Source organism: Oncorhynchus tshawytscha, linkage group LG01 (genome assembly GCF_018296145.1).
Source record: "Oncorhynchus tshawytscha isolate Ot180627B linkage group LG01, Otsh_v2.0, whole genome shotgun sequence".
NCBI lineage: Eukaryota > Metazoa > Chordata > Actinopteri > Salmoniformes > Salmonidae > Oncorhynchus > Oncorhynchus tshawytscha.
This window is the reverse complement of record NC_056429.1, coordinates 18,820,217-18,834,625: the sequence shown is the minus strand read 5'-3', so window position 1 is coordinate 18,834,625 and position 14,409 is coordinate 18,820,217. Positions and strand designations below refer to the sequence as shown.

General features: G+C 44.4%; 1 protein-coding gene across 6 annotated transcripts in view; it reads left to right on the top strand.

The window, feature by feature from the left end:
* Nucleotides 1-11,868, top strand: part of LOC112233976 (histone-lysine N-methyltransferase, H3 lysine-79 specific) — a 43,517-nt gene extending 31,649 nt beyond the window's left edge. For 3 of the 6 annotated variants that reach the window (XM_042305213.1, XM_024402183.2, XM_024402112.2), the window contains 3 exons: nucleotides 3,025-3,705; nucleotides 4,514-5,202; nucleotides 5,370-6,088. In XM_042305213.1, the coding sequence (XP_042161147.1) occupies nucleotides 3,025-3,705; nucleotides 4,514-5,106 (1,274 nt within the window). In that variant the 3' untranslated portion in view covers nucleotides 5,107-5,202; nucleotides 5,370-6,088. Of the gene's footprint in view, nucleotides 1-3,024; nucleotides 3,706-4,513; nucleotides 5,203-5,369; nucleotides 6,089-8,821 lie in introns of those variants that run through there. The other 3 variants (XM_024402039.2, XM_024402324.2, XM_042305271.1) reach the window with 3 other exon arrangements.
* The last annotated feature ends 2,541 nt before the right edge of the window (nucleotides 11,869-14,409 follow it).

The window sequence follows — 14,409 nt, the reverse complement described above, 5'->3', positions numbered from 1 at the left end:
GGCAAATGCTCACCTTCGATGGTCACTGGCACGCTGAAGAAATATTAGATTGTTTTTTTAACCTTTATTTAACTAGGCAAGTCAGTTAAGAACAAATTCTTATTTTCAATGATGGCTTAGGAACAGTGGGTTTAACTGCCTGTTCAGGGGCAGAACAACAGATTTGTACCTTGTCAGCTTGGGGATTTGAACTTGCAACAGTCCGGTTACTAGTCCAACGCTCTAACCACTAGGCTACCCTGCCACCCCAGGTTAGCTACCCTGGTTCTCTTAGCTGCTGCCAAGGTAGCAGCTACTCTTCCTGGGGTCTGGCTAAATTAAGGTAGTTATACCATTTTTAAAACATTACAATACATTCATAACAGATTCCATAACACACTAAGTGATTCCTGGTTTCAACTGTACCGGGCAGATGGCAGCAGTGTGTATGTGGGTGAGCAGTTTATGGATGTCAACATTGTTAACAGTGCCCCTTGGTGGTGGGGTTATGGTATGGGCAGGCATAAACTACGGACAACGAACACACTTTCATTTTGCCGATAACAATTCAAATGCATAGAGATACGGTGACAAGATCCTGAGGTCCATTGTTGTGCCATTCATCCGCCGCCATCACCTCATGATCTAGCATGGGACTGAAAATGTCCCAGTTCTTCCATGGCCTCCATACTCACCAGACACGTAAACCCATTGAGCATGTTGGAGATACTCTGGATTGATGTGTACGACAGCGTGTTCCAGTTCCCGCCAATAACCATCAACCTCCCACAGCCACTGAGGAGTGGGACAACATTCCACAGGCCACAATCAACAGCCTAATCAGCTCTATGCGAAGATGTGTCCAGCTGCATCATGCAAATGGTGATCACACCAGATACTGACTGGTTTTCTGATCCACACGTCATATATATATATTGCTCAAAAAAATAAAGGGAACACTTAAACAACACAATGTAACTCCAAGTCAATCTGTGAAATCAAACTGTCCACTTAGGAAGCAACACTGATTGACAAATTTCACATGCTGTTGTGCAAATGGAATAGACAACAGGTGGCAATTAGCAAGACACCCCCAATAAAGGTGTGGTTCTGCAGGTGGTGACCACAGACCACTTCTCAGTTCCTATGCTTCCTGGCTGATGTTTTTGGTCACTTTTGAATGCTGGCGGTGCTTTCACTCTAGTGGTAGCATGAGACTGAGTCTACAACCCACACAAATGGCTCAGGTAGTGCAGCTCATCCAGGATGGTACATCAATGCGAGCTGTGGCAAGAAGGTTTGCTGTGTCTGTCAGCGTAGTGTCCAGAGCATGGAGGCGCTACCAGGAGACAGGCCAGTACATCAGGAGACGTGGAGGAGGCCGTAGGAGGGCAACAACCCAGCAGCAGGACCGCTACCTCCGCATTTGTGCAAGGAGGAGCAGGAGGAGCACTGCCAGAGCCCTGCAAAATGACCTCCAGCAGGCCACAAATGTGCATGTGTCTGCTCAAACGGTCAGAAACAGACTCCATGAGGGTGGTATGAGGGCCCGACATCCACAGGTGGGGGTTGTGCTTACAGCCCAACACCATGCAGGACGTTTGGCATTTGCCAGAGAACAGCAAGATTGGCAAATTCGCCACTGGCGCCCTGTGCTCTTCACAGATGAAAGCAGGTTCACACTGAGCACATGTGACAGACGTGACAGTCTGGAGATGCCGTGGAGAACGTTCTGCTGCCTGCAACATCCTCCAGCATGACCGGTTTGGCTGTGGGGTGGCATTTCTTTGGGGGTCCGCACAGCCCTCCATGTGCTCGCCAGAGGTAGCCTGACTGCCATTAGGTACCGAGATGAGATCCTCAGACCCCTTGTGAGACCATATGCTGGTGCGGTTGGCCCTGGGTTCCTCCTAATGCAAGACAAAGCTAGACCTCATGTGGCTGGAGTGCGTCAGCAGTTCCTGCAATAGGAAGGCATTGATGCTATGGACTTGCCCGCCCGTTCCCCAGACCTGAATCCAATTGAACACATCTGGGACATCATGTCTCGCTCCATCCACCAACGCCACGTTGCACCACAGACTGTCCAGGAGTTGGCGGCAGCTTTAGTCCAGGTCTGGGAGGAGATCCCTCAGGAGACCATCCGCCACCTCATCAGGAGCATGCCCAGGCATTGTAGGGAGGTCATACAGGCACGTGGAGGCCACACACACTACTGAGCCTCATTTTGACTTATTACATCAAAGTTGGATCAGCCCGTAGTATAGTTTTCCACTTTAATTTTGAGTGTGACTCCAAATCCAGACATCCATGGGTTGATAAATTTGATTTCCATTGATCAGTTTTGTGTGATTTTGTTGTCAGCACATTCAACCATGTAAAGAAAAAAGTATTTAATACGAATATTTAATTCATTCAGATCTAGGATGTTATTTTAGTGTTCCCTTTATTTTTTTGAGCAGTGTGTGTAAATATATATATATATATATATTTGTTCATCACAGATACCTAATTTTTTATTTATATATCTGTATTCCCAGTCATGTGAAATCTGTAGTTTAGGACCTGATTTAATTGATTTCCATTGACAGATTTTCTTGTGACCTGTAACTCAGTAAAATCTTTGAAAACAAACCTAACATGCAACATTTTCAGTGGAGAACAAAAGTAGTTGCTTAAACTGTATTCCCCAACAATTGCATTTTTAGCAACAGTCATCCTTGTGCTTCTCAAAAGGCATATCTTTGTGCTCTGTGAGTGGCTTGCTCACACAGCAGGCGATAGTGAAACGGGGACAGGCAGATACTGTCATAGCAGGAATCAACAATGCATAGGCTATTACTGTTGACCAAATAATGGTTTCAGAACAATCTACAGGAACGTTGTGTAGAAAAATTACTGGCGTACATAAACTGCTTCGGAAAGAGGAAGGCCGTGTCGGTAACTTGAGTTTATCGTTCCAGCACTGTCACTTGTCCAATGTCTACTGTACTTTGTCTTTTTGCTTTTTTTTCCCCACTTTACTTCTCTCTATTGGGTCAACAGGAAGGAAATCGGGAGGCAGCAGCGGGAACAGCACCGGCAGTGAAGTCTCCTCTTCATCCTCATCTTCCAACAGCAAGTGGAAGTCTACCTTCTCCCCAATCTCAGACACCAAGCAGCCCCCAGGCGAGCTGAGGCAGGGGGGCTCCCCCTTCGGTATGGGGAGAGAGCCACTGGGCCTAGGCACCGACTCAGACTCTGATCACAAACCGCAGCAGAGGAGGGGGGGGGAAGGGGGTGGAGGCGAGTCCTCAGCATCTCCGTACATTCCCCCTAGCCCCTTCCTCAGCCAGGAGGCTGGTGGCCGGCCAGGGGCAGGCCCCCAGGGAGGAAGCAGCTCTGAAAGGCAGGCTATGCCCAAACAGAAGCCCAGGGGGGAGTGGGAGCTGAAGACATCCAGCAGCCTAGGAAACAGCCAAAACCTCTTCATCTCTGCGGCTGCCAGCGGTGGTATCCTGAGTGGGAAGGTGGGGGGAAGCCCAGTAGCTGTGTCCTCAGCCTCAGGGGCTTCTGTGGGACAGTACCTGGGGGCCCAGTTCCCCCTCGGGGGGGCCTCTGTCCTTCAGTCCCTGTTTGGGGCCCAGACACCCAGCACCTCGGTGAGCGGGGCCTCTCGCCTGGTCAATGGACACTCTTCCCTGGGGAGCTTCTCCAGCGCTGGGCTGGCAGGCGGAGCAGCTGGAGGTGAGGCCCACTGACATATTCTAATCAGTTACCTTCCCTTCAGCAGCACTGTTAACTATGGGTTGGGATAGAGGATTTAGCATTTATTAGGATTCCCATTAGCTGTTGCAGGAGCTACTCTTCCTGTGAGATTAGTCCTTAGATAGGGTTGCTATGTTAGACAGCTCCAGAGGGATTCAATGGAGAGGCCCGAAGTTGGACACAGGTAAGTGTGGGAGCCCTGTGCTGCTGCCTGTCTCAATGCCCTTGCTGCTTTGCTTTGCCATGGACTGGCTGTACAGAAGCTGAGTTAGACACCCTTGGGAAATGCCTAATACTTCAATGAGAGTACAGATCCTTAAGATGACAAAATTGTTTAATGAATTCATGGCCACGGACATGGGAAATGTCCTTTAATATAATAAAGACATATTGCATCTGTGATTATCTGTGTTGGTAAGATATAGCATTGAAAATTGAATCAAAGAAACCTAATCAACATGGCCATTTTCTATGGGTGTTTGTGCCACTTGCTTGTCTTCTGTGTAATTTATAGACATTTCACTATGATTTGCCACATTGCTGTTTTATTAGAACACCACAATACATTTAAAGCAGAGGAATGGCCATTGAGCTATATTGTAATACTTGAATGAGTTGATGTGTCAAAGTGAAATGTCTGTCTGCTTTCTGTGTGCTTGTCTGTATGACTTGCTTGGCGCTATGCAAATCCTGGCTCAGCCCCTCTCTCTCTGTCCTCCCCCCATCTCTGTCCTCCCCCATCTCTCTGTCCTCCCCCCATCTCTCTCTCTTGCTGTTTAATCCGCAGGTATTTTTCACCACGTGGTGCCCTCAGTGTCGTCCCATCAGTTTGGGGCTGTGCTGCCAGCCACAGGAGGCCTCAGCTCTCTGCTCAGTCTCTCCTCCTCCCAGCAGCATCAGCACATTGCCCCTCACTCATGCTCCTCCTTCCTGGCCTCTGTGTCCTCCACCATCCCCCCGCCCCTCTCACAGGCCCAGCACAGCCGCACCCAGACAGTACTGCACACTCCTCTGCTCCCCATGCGCTCTCTTCCACCTCCCCCGCCTCTACTTAATGTCTCCTACTCTTCCTCTGTCCCCTTTTCCTCTGAGCCCACTCCCTCGTCTCGCTCTGAGTCCTTCCTCTCCTCACGACTAGTTGCCTCTTCCCTCCAGCATCAGAGAGCACAGTCCTCCTCAATCTCTCTCTCTGGCTCCTCTGCTGCTGCTTCTGCCCACCTTCCTCCTTCCTCTCGTAACTTCACAGCACACCACCCCCCTCACCTGCCCCCTCCAACCCCGGCCAGTATATCAGGAGGTGGGGGCATCATGTGGAGGACTCTGGGCTTGCCTGCTTCCTACATGTCGTCCTCTCAGCACACCGGTTCCCGGCCTAGATAGGGTGGGGGGTGGGGGGGGAGTAGGTCAGTCAGAGGGATAAGGAGGAGAGATCTGGTTGTCCCTGTTCTTCCCAAGCTGCTATTCAGTCCCAACAAGGTAAGTTAGACTACTACTCTAGGTTTTTGAATAGATTATTAGCTCTATGATAAATCCGTTCTTCATGAGCCGTCTCATGTCTGGCATGTCCTATCCTGTTATGTGCCCTTGGTCACGGCAGAATTTTGTCTTGTTTTCTGAACCTGGCTCTTTCCTCTCCCTGGCAGGTAACTGAAGAATATCTACCTCAACCCAACGTAACCTATGCAAATGGCCAGGTGTGGACCACGGTACTCTTTCACTGGTGCTCCTAAGCCTGTTAAATTGCCACACACTCTCACATTGACACACACAGCATGGCATCCTGAGCGGAGTTGAGCGGTCACGGGGGTTTTTGTGTTGTGGGTTGAGGCTGACCGTAATCCGTGAGTTGTGTACCTCCCATCCATGCTGCCTGCTCTGAACATTAACGTTATAGAGACACAGGGCATGCACTGTTTCCATGGCAGTAAGTTATACAGGTACATCACTGTCACCATGTAACCTGGTGCTACTAAGTATGAAATATAGATAACTATATTGAGCTTTAAGACTCAACTCAGACATTTGATGACAGAAGAAAGCACAGTTAGCAGAGTAGTTGTACATGTTATATTACTAAAGACAGACTGTATATGGCGGGAGACTCCTGTTCTACCTTCATCCCAGTATCATCTTTGTTCTGTCATTATCTGACCACCAGGGTGTTTTCTCTGTTCCCCCCCCCCTCCCCCCACACACACACAAATAATTTGTTTACACAGGCAGACCAATTCTGATTTTTTTCCAGTAATTGGTCGTTTGACCGATCAGCTCTGAAAAAGATCTGATGTGATTGGTCAAATAACCAATTACTGTAAAAAAAATAAAAAAAATAAAAAAAAAAGATTTGTCTGCCTGTGTAAACTCATCTATATAGTGGGGCAAAAAAGTATTTAGTCAGCCACCAATTGCAGGTTCTCCCACTTAAAAAGATGAGAGAGGCCTGTAATTTTCATCATAGGTACACTTCAACTATGACAGACAAAATGAGAGAGAAAACATCCAGAAAATCACATCGTAGGATTTTTTATGAATTTATTTGCAAATTATGGTGGAAAATAAGTATTTGGTCACCTACAAACAAGCAAGATTTCTGGCTCTCACAGACCTGTAACTTCTTCTTTAAGAGGCTCCTCTGTCCTCCACTCGTTACCTGTATTAATGGCACCTGTTTGAACTTGTTATCAGTATAAAAGACACCTGTCCACAACCTCAAACAGTCACACTCCAAACTCCACTATGGCCAAGACCGAAGAGCTGTCAAAGGACACCAGAAACAAAATTGTAGACCTGCACCAGGCTGGGAAGACTGAATCTCAAATTTGGGGTTGTTGCAGCTTGGTTTGACGAAATCAACTGTGGGAGCAATTATTAGGAAATTGAAGACATACAAGACCACTGATAATCTCCCTCGATCTGGGGCTCCACGCAAGATCTCACCCCGTGAGAAATGAGAAATCAAAATGATCACAACGGTGAGCAAAAATTCCAGAACCACTTGGCGAGACCTAGTGAATGACCTGCAGAGAGCTGGGACCAAAGTAACAAAGCCTACCATCAGTAACACACTACGCCGCCAGGGACTCAAATCCTGCAGTGCCAGACGTGTCCCCCTGCTTAAGCCAGTACATGTCCAGGCCCGTCTGAAGTTTGCTAGAGAGCATTTGGATGATCCAGAAGAAGATTGGGAGAATGTCATATGGTCAGGTGAAACCAAAATATAACATTTTGGTAAAAACTCAACTCGTCGTGTTTGGAGGACAAAGAATGCAGAGTTGCATCCAAAGAACACCATACCTACTGTGAAGCATGGGGGTGGAAACATCATGCTTTGAGGCTGTTTTTCTGCAAAGGGACCAGGACGACTGATCCGTGTAAAGGAAAGAATGAATGGGGCCATGTATCGTGAGATTTTGAGTGAAAACCTCCATCAGCAAGGGCATTGAAGATGAAACGTGGCTGGGTCTTTCAGCATGACAATGATCCCAAACACACCGCCCGGGCAACAAAGGAGTGGCTTTTCAAGGTCAAGGCATTTCAAGGTCCTGGAGTGGCCCAGCCACGAAGCATTTTTTTTAAATGATTTATTTTTTTATTTGACCCCTTTTTTCTCCCCCAATTTCGTGGTATCCAATTGTTTAGTAGCTACTATCCTGTCTCATCGCTACAACTCCCGTACGGGCTCGAGAGAGACGAAGGTTGAAAGTCATGCGTCCTCCGATACACAACCCAACCAAGCCGCACTGCTTCTTAACACAGTGCCATCCAACCCGGAAGCCAACCGCACCAATGTGTCGGGGGAAACGCCGTGCACCTGGCAACCTTGGTTAGCGCGCACTGCGCCCGGCCCGCCACTGGAGTTGCTGGTGCACGATGAGACAAGGATTTCCCTACCAGTCTAACTCGGACGACGCTAGGCCAATTGTGTGTGTCCCCACGGACCTCCCGGTCGCGGCCGGTTATGACAGAGCCTGGGCGCGAACCCAGAGTCTCTGGTGGCACAGCTGGCGCTGCAGTACAGCGCCCTTAACCACTGCGCTACCCAGGAGGCAGTAAGAAGCATTTCAAGGTCCTGGAGTGGCCTAGCCAGTCTCCAGATCTAAACCCCATAGAAAATCTTTGGAGGGAGCTGAAAGTCCGTGTTGCCCAGCAACAGCCCCAAAACATCACTGCTCTAGAGGAGATCTGCATGGAGGAATGTGCCAAAATACCAGCAACAGTGTGTGAAAACCTTGTGAAGACTTACAGAAAACGTTTGACCTCTGTCATTGCCAACAAAGGGTATATAACAAAGTATTGAGAAACTTTTATTGACCAAATACTTATTTTCCACCATTTGCAAATAAATTCATTAAAAATCCTACAATGTGATTTTCTTTCTTTATTTTTATTTTTTTAAATTCTCTCATTTTGTCTGTCATAGTTGAAGTGTACCTATGATGAAAATTACAGGCCTCATCTTTTTAAGTGGGAGAACTTGCACAATTGGTGGCTGACTAAATACTTTTTTGCCCCACTGTGTGTGTGTATATATATATATATCACACACACAGTCTAGACCAGTTTAACCCGACTCTGTACAGGACTAGGGACCATGCAGCTGTGACTGCATCTCTGTCGCTCTGCTAGCTGACCTTTAACCCTGATAATTTCTACAGTGAATTAAATATGATTTGACCACATCAGCTTTAGGATACAGTATGAAACGAGAAGCTGTTGGTTCAAACACACTGGATAACATATTTGTGTTCCCTCACTGTGGCAACATCCCTGGTGCAGGGACAGCACTATAGTCAGCTCAGAGGAAAAAAGTTATTGGTGTGATCATTTATGTTAATAACGACAGTTTCTGGAAATGTAATAGTAAGCCTCTAGGGTCTTCTCATTCATCTGAATGCTGTGTCAAAATGTATAGAAGTGAACAGCAGAAAGACTTGAGGATGTAATGGGAAAACAGGATTCAATTACTGAGACAGTCAGTTGATAATCACTACTTATAGAGCCAGCTAGGGAGTAGGGACCTGCAACGCAGTGTGCATTCTTCACAAGTAGGAATTTCAACTACTCTAACTTAAGCTTCTTGGTTTTGTTTTTATAGCCCTGCTGAAACACTGCTAGGATGAAAAATGCAGGTGTAATTTTGGGACTTTTAATACGGTCCGTGTTGTATTCCGGCAAGTCTCTGGAACCCTATCTCACGGAGTTCACAGGGGATGGGTAAAAAAAAAATGTTTTACGTGTCACCTTTTGTCCACTGAAGGTTGTAGTGGTACTTTCTGCAGCCTGTCCAACCTGCACACACTGGTATACGAACATCCTCACCCACACACTGGTATACGAACATCCTCACCCACACACTGGTATACGAACATCCTCACCCACACACTGGTATACGAACATCCTCACCCACACACTGGTATACGAACACCCTCACCCACACACTGGTATACGAACACCCTCACCCACACACTGGTATACGAACACCCTCACCCACACACTGGTAAATGCATGAATAACAACAAACTACTGGGCAATTTTCACTTGATTTATTTCATTTTTGTAAACAACATTGTACTGTGAATGGGAGACATTCTGACTGTTTAATTGTGTATAATTTTGATTATATTTATGCTGTCATGTTTTTTGTTTATTTTGTTCTCCTGAAATGTGTAACAGTGTAGAATGCATTAGGTATAAGTGTGTACTTAACGTAGTCTGAAAACATTGGTGCTACAATCTGTATAACTCTGGACTGTGCCTCATTTTATTTATACAATATTAAGAACATCAATAACTGTCGATACTTGGTGCTTCTTGTACACAGGGACGTTTTAAATGCCATTTTCTGGCATTCTTTCTCTTATTTAAAGTGTAGTTATCAGATTTTTGAATTGTTGTACTAGTGTACAACTGCAGACGATTTGGCTCAGAGTTAAGGCAATAGGTAACGCTCTCATTAGATGTTTTCACACAGTATTTTTGGCATACTGCGAAACACCCTTTTGCTTTCAGAAACTTGCCACTTGTTCAGGACTATTTGTAAATGTTTTTCTTGTATTCTTAATTTTAACTTAAGTTTAAGGGTGTGTTGCTGAATATGAAACGCCTAGATTGCTTTGGGGTATTATTTAATTATTATTTTTTGGGGGGGGCTGACATGTGGCCAACTTCTACAACCTGTCAAACAGGTTGGGCCAGGACCCAAGGGAGACAGAGGTGCAGAGTTGTTAAGCCAGTGCTTTAATAGTGAGAAACACCATGACTATATTCAGTGTCAATGAGGGCTCCTCTGAGATGTACTGTACCAGTTAAAAGTTTGGACACTTTTTTTGGTTACTACATGATTCCATATGTTATTTCATAGTTTGATCTATTCACTATTCTACAATGTAGAAAATATTAAAAATAAAAACCATGAATGAGTAGGTGTCTAAACTTTTGACTGATAATGTATATATTTATCTAGAGAAACTCGACGCTTGTGCTATGTGCTTAACACATGCAGACAGAGATTTTGTGGTGAAACTAGACTGTCTGGATTGTATCAGATTTACTTTACGCTTTTTAAAGAAAAACGTATACTGGTGCTCTTTCAACCACACAAACTGATTTCAGAAAATGTTCTGGGTGCATCCAAAAACCAAATGTCATCTCATTTCTACTGCCTGGGATATGTCTTAAAACTGCCTCCTTCCCATAGTGTGAGCATGTTACATCTGTTTGTAATTACATGTTAATTGTTCCAATATAACTGGTAGTAGAATAACTAGTAGGTATTATGTGAGTTTGCAACAATCAGGATTCCTTTTGATCTGATTGCCAAATGAGTCTTTATTAATTGAGGACGTGAAGCAGCAGGACATTCATTTCTCTTCATTGTTTTGTTTGTTTCACCTATACCCTCAAAGAAAAATGACTCATCAAAGCATTAGTCACAATGTGGTCCGGTAAACGAGTGCTTTGTAACCAGGAATGTTTATCAACCCTTCTGTTCAAGTGAAGTGAGGACAATGATTTGTTCATGTCAGACATGAACAAAAAAGCGAATTCCATTGTTAACAGCGTTGACAGGCCTTTTTTGTAATTATTGTTTTCATTTTTTCCCTTGGTGTTTGATTTCATCACAGTTGGTATCAATTATGCTTTTATGACAAGATTCAGAACAAGTTTTAATACTCTTAAACAGACAGTGCGGTGCTCTCCTACACTTAAAATGAGGGAAAATGCAGCTATTGATTAATACACTTCTCCTGTTGTGCTAGAGGGGGGAGGTTTAAACTTCAACACAGGCTCTCGTTTACTTTTTAATCTGAATATATATATATATATACTTCCTAGTTGGCTGGAGTGGCAATGTGTGTGGGAGTGAGAATAGTATTGGGTAGTGAATATTGTTCAGGTTTTAACGAACTTTAACAACATGCCCCATTTCTAATATGTCCACTGAAGAACTACGCCTATGATCTCTCTGGCAAATGTGGATGATATATATTGAAGTCATATAGTGCTCTATACATTTTCTCAATGCATAACTTACAGTGAAGACTTTTCCACATACCAAGACTGAATCCTGCCAAGTCTCTCTCAGGAACTTGAAATGCTATAACACTTTGAATACTGTATGTCCCACTTATCTTAAAACTGGGACTTATGTTTCTCCCTTTCTCAGGACCAGGGACCGCATTTATATTTTGATGTAACTTAAATTGATATTGGTGCTATGAGTTGACAAACTGCCTTAGATGTATGTTTGTCGTCTCAATTTCTCACTGTCACACACATCCAGCCACGTCAGCGAAAGACTGCAGGTTTGTTCGACTAGTCTGAAGATGTCGTGGAAAAGCCTCATCTCTTCCAACTCTCTCACACGTCTCAATCCCTCTCCTCTTTCTCAAAATGAAATGTCCTTTGACCTTCAGTGTTGTGATCCTTACATAGGAGAACGCTGTGTAGTTGAAGGAATTAATTTAACTAACTCAGTAAATCCAGGGCAGGTTTGATGTGAAATAGGCAGACATATTTTCCAAAACACCCTGGGTTGTCATGTAAACTCTTGGTGTTGGTGCTTTTATCTTAAATATGATTAATGACAAATTGAAATTTGTTTAGCTTTTTATGATTAATAAAATGTTTTCTTATGAAGTGTTTCATTTCCGTCTCTGCTTATTGGTGATATTATGCATATTAAAAAGGTGCTCTTTATGCTTTTTATTCAAGATTTTTAGGCTTTAAAGTGAAGGAGCCCGACAATGACGCTATGTAGGTGTGGGATAAGTTCATAATTTTTCTACTACTATTAGAGTAGTACGTTCTGTACAAAGCTAGGTTTATCGGTTTGCCCAAAAATGGACAAGTGTTTTGAGAAATTACTCTTCAGTCCTGTCTGTCTAGTGGGGAATGCACATTTCAGAAAAAAATGTCCACAATTGGGGAAATAATGGACTTGTTACCATCTTCCTGTAGGCCTAGTAAATAATAGCAACATTTGATGTCATGTTCTGGGATTACTCTGAAGTACACATTGTTAAATAGTGTTTTGCATTATTACGTCTGTTTTCAAGCTGTTAAATTACCATTCTTGTAATTTTGTTTGTGGATTTGTGAATCCCTGTAGGAATTTGTAAATGAACCTTGGTTTTATCACTTGGCATGGTTGACCACCATGCAGGACAGCCTCAACTCAATGACCTTGGTTGTCTGCAAAAGAAGGCTGCAGCTGTGGAATTTGTCCAGGAGGCCCTTCTCAACCCCAGAGGTCTCAACAGCAGCATCTCATGGTCTGGCCATCAGAGATCCTTTAATCGGTCAGACGTAAAGGGCGCTCCTATTTAGCGCACACACTTGTAATCTATCTAGCATGTAGCACATCCATCCCACTGTCCTTAGAATAACTGCTGAGAGGACTTTTGAATGCAAATGTGTCTAATCTGTCATCCAATTCGTCACCTTTAAAAGCAGCCACTTGTGAGGCAATTCAATGAACATTCCAATATCTGTTTGTGCATTGGAAGAAAAAACATTATGTAGAAAAACTAAGAAAAGGCAGGAGATTGAAACGATAGGATAGTGTTTAGAGTCGGCCAGTTGTCCATGAAAGGCCTTTAGAAACGTGATTACATTCATGTTTTTCTGTCTCCAAGCGTCCTTATCTTTGTTTCGGTGTTTGTGAGTCCCCAGTCTATCCTCACCCACAGGGAGGCCAGGTGTCAATCTGCGACATACACAACGCTCCGTAGTCTTGTGCTTCCTTTCCATAGCTTTCTCAGCCCACCATAGGCTACCTGCCACCCAAAGCTGTGAATACTATCGGTTAGTGTTGGGCCAGTAACCGAAAGATTGCTTTTTCGAATACCTGAGCCAACAAGGGGAAAAATCTGTCGGTATGCCCTTGAGTAAGGCACTTAACCCTCATTTGCCCCAGGGTGGCTGTACTAGTATGGCTGACCATGTAAAACAACCCATTTCACTGCACTTATCCAGGTGTCTGACAGAACATTTATTTTAGCATACTGTTCCTCTACATGTTGAGGAAACAATGTTTCCCCCATCTTTCAATGGACACATCACATGGTATTGAGGCAGTGTACTACACAAAACCATTCTCCCTTGCTGACCTGAACCAAACCATGTGTTAGATCCAGACATGACGGGCTGCCATGAGGCTGTGGTGCGCATTCTGCCTGATGCTGATGCTGTCCAGTGTGGGGACACTCCATATTTTGGATGTACACCAGCTCATGTAGAGGTAGTTGAGGATATGCTTTCAGCAATTTGTGACGTTTAGGTCCAGGAAAGCGATCTGAGACAGGATTTGACTTGGTGTTGGAGTTTGGAGCACCAGCTGTGTGAGCAATCTAGCTGAAGACGCCAACAAAGAGAAACATGGGCTACATGTTTGGCACCCAACCAGTTATGGATCTGATTCTGAATGAAATGGGATACTCTCTGCCTCCCTTCCAAGATCAAGTTCATACTGCTCCTTGCCTTTAGAAAACCTAGAACAGCAGCCTTAAGCGCCATCACTTTCACCAGTTAATCTACAGCCTTACAAACAGGTTAGAACTCATTACCTACTCATTTACAACATTACTGAACTTTCCCCTGACCAACGGTAACAACCAGGCCCTCCTGAACAGCCAGGTCCAGAGGGGCCCTGGAGCGCTCACCTTTGTGTGCCTTTTGACAATGAAGACCTCAAGGTGGTGGAGTTGGATCAAAATGGAACCAAGATCTCCATCAAACCCAACATGTGTGCCAAGGAGTGTGGTTGCCACTGTTTCCTCCATGTGGTCCAATGACAGTAATAATGGCAAGGGCCAGGCCAACTGAATGGGTGGACCATTACTCATATAAGTCAATGATTTTGTTTATTGTATATACAGTGGGGAGAACAAGTGTTTGATTCACTGCCGATTTTGCAGGTTTTCCTACTTACAAAGCATGTAGAAGTCTGTAGAAGTCTGTAATTTAACATAGGTACACTTCAACTGTGAGAGACAGAATCTAAAACAAAAATCCAGAAAATCATATTGTATGATTTTTAAGTAATTAATTTGCATTTTATTGCTTGACATAAGTATTTAATCACCTACCAACCAGTAAGAATTCCAGCTCTCACAGACCTGTTAGTTTTTCTTTAAAGAATCCCTCCTGTTCTCTACTCATTACCTGTATTAACTGCACCCT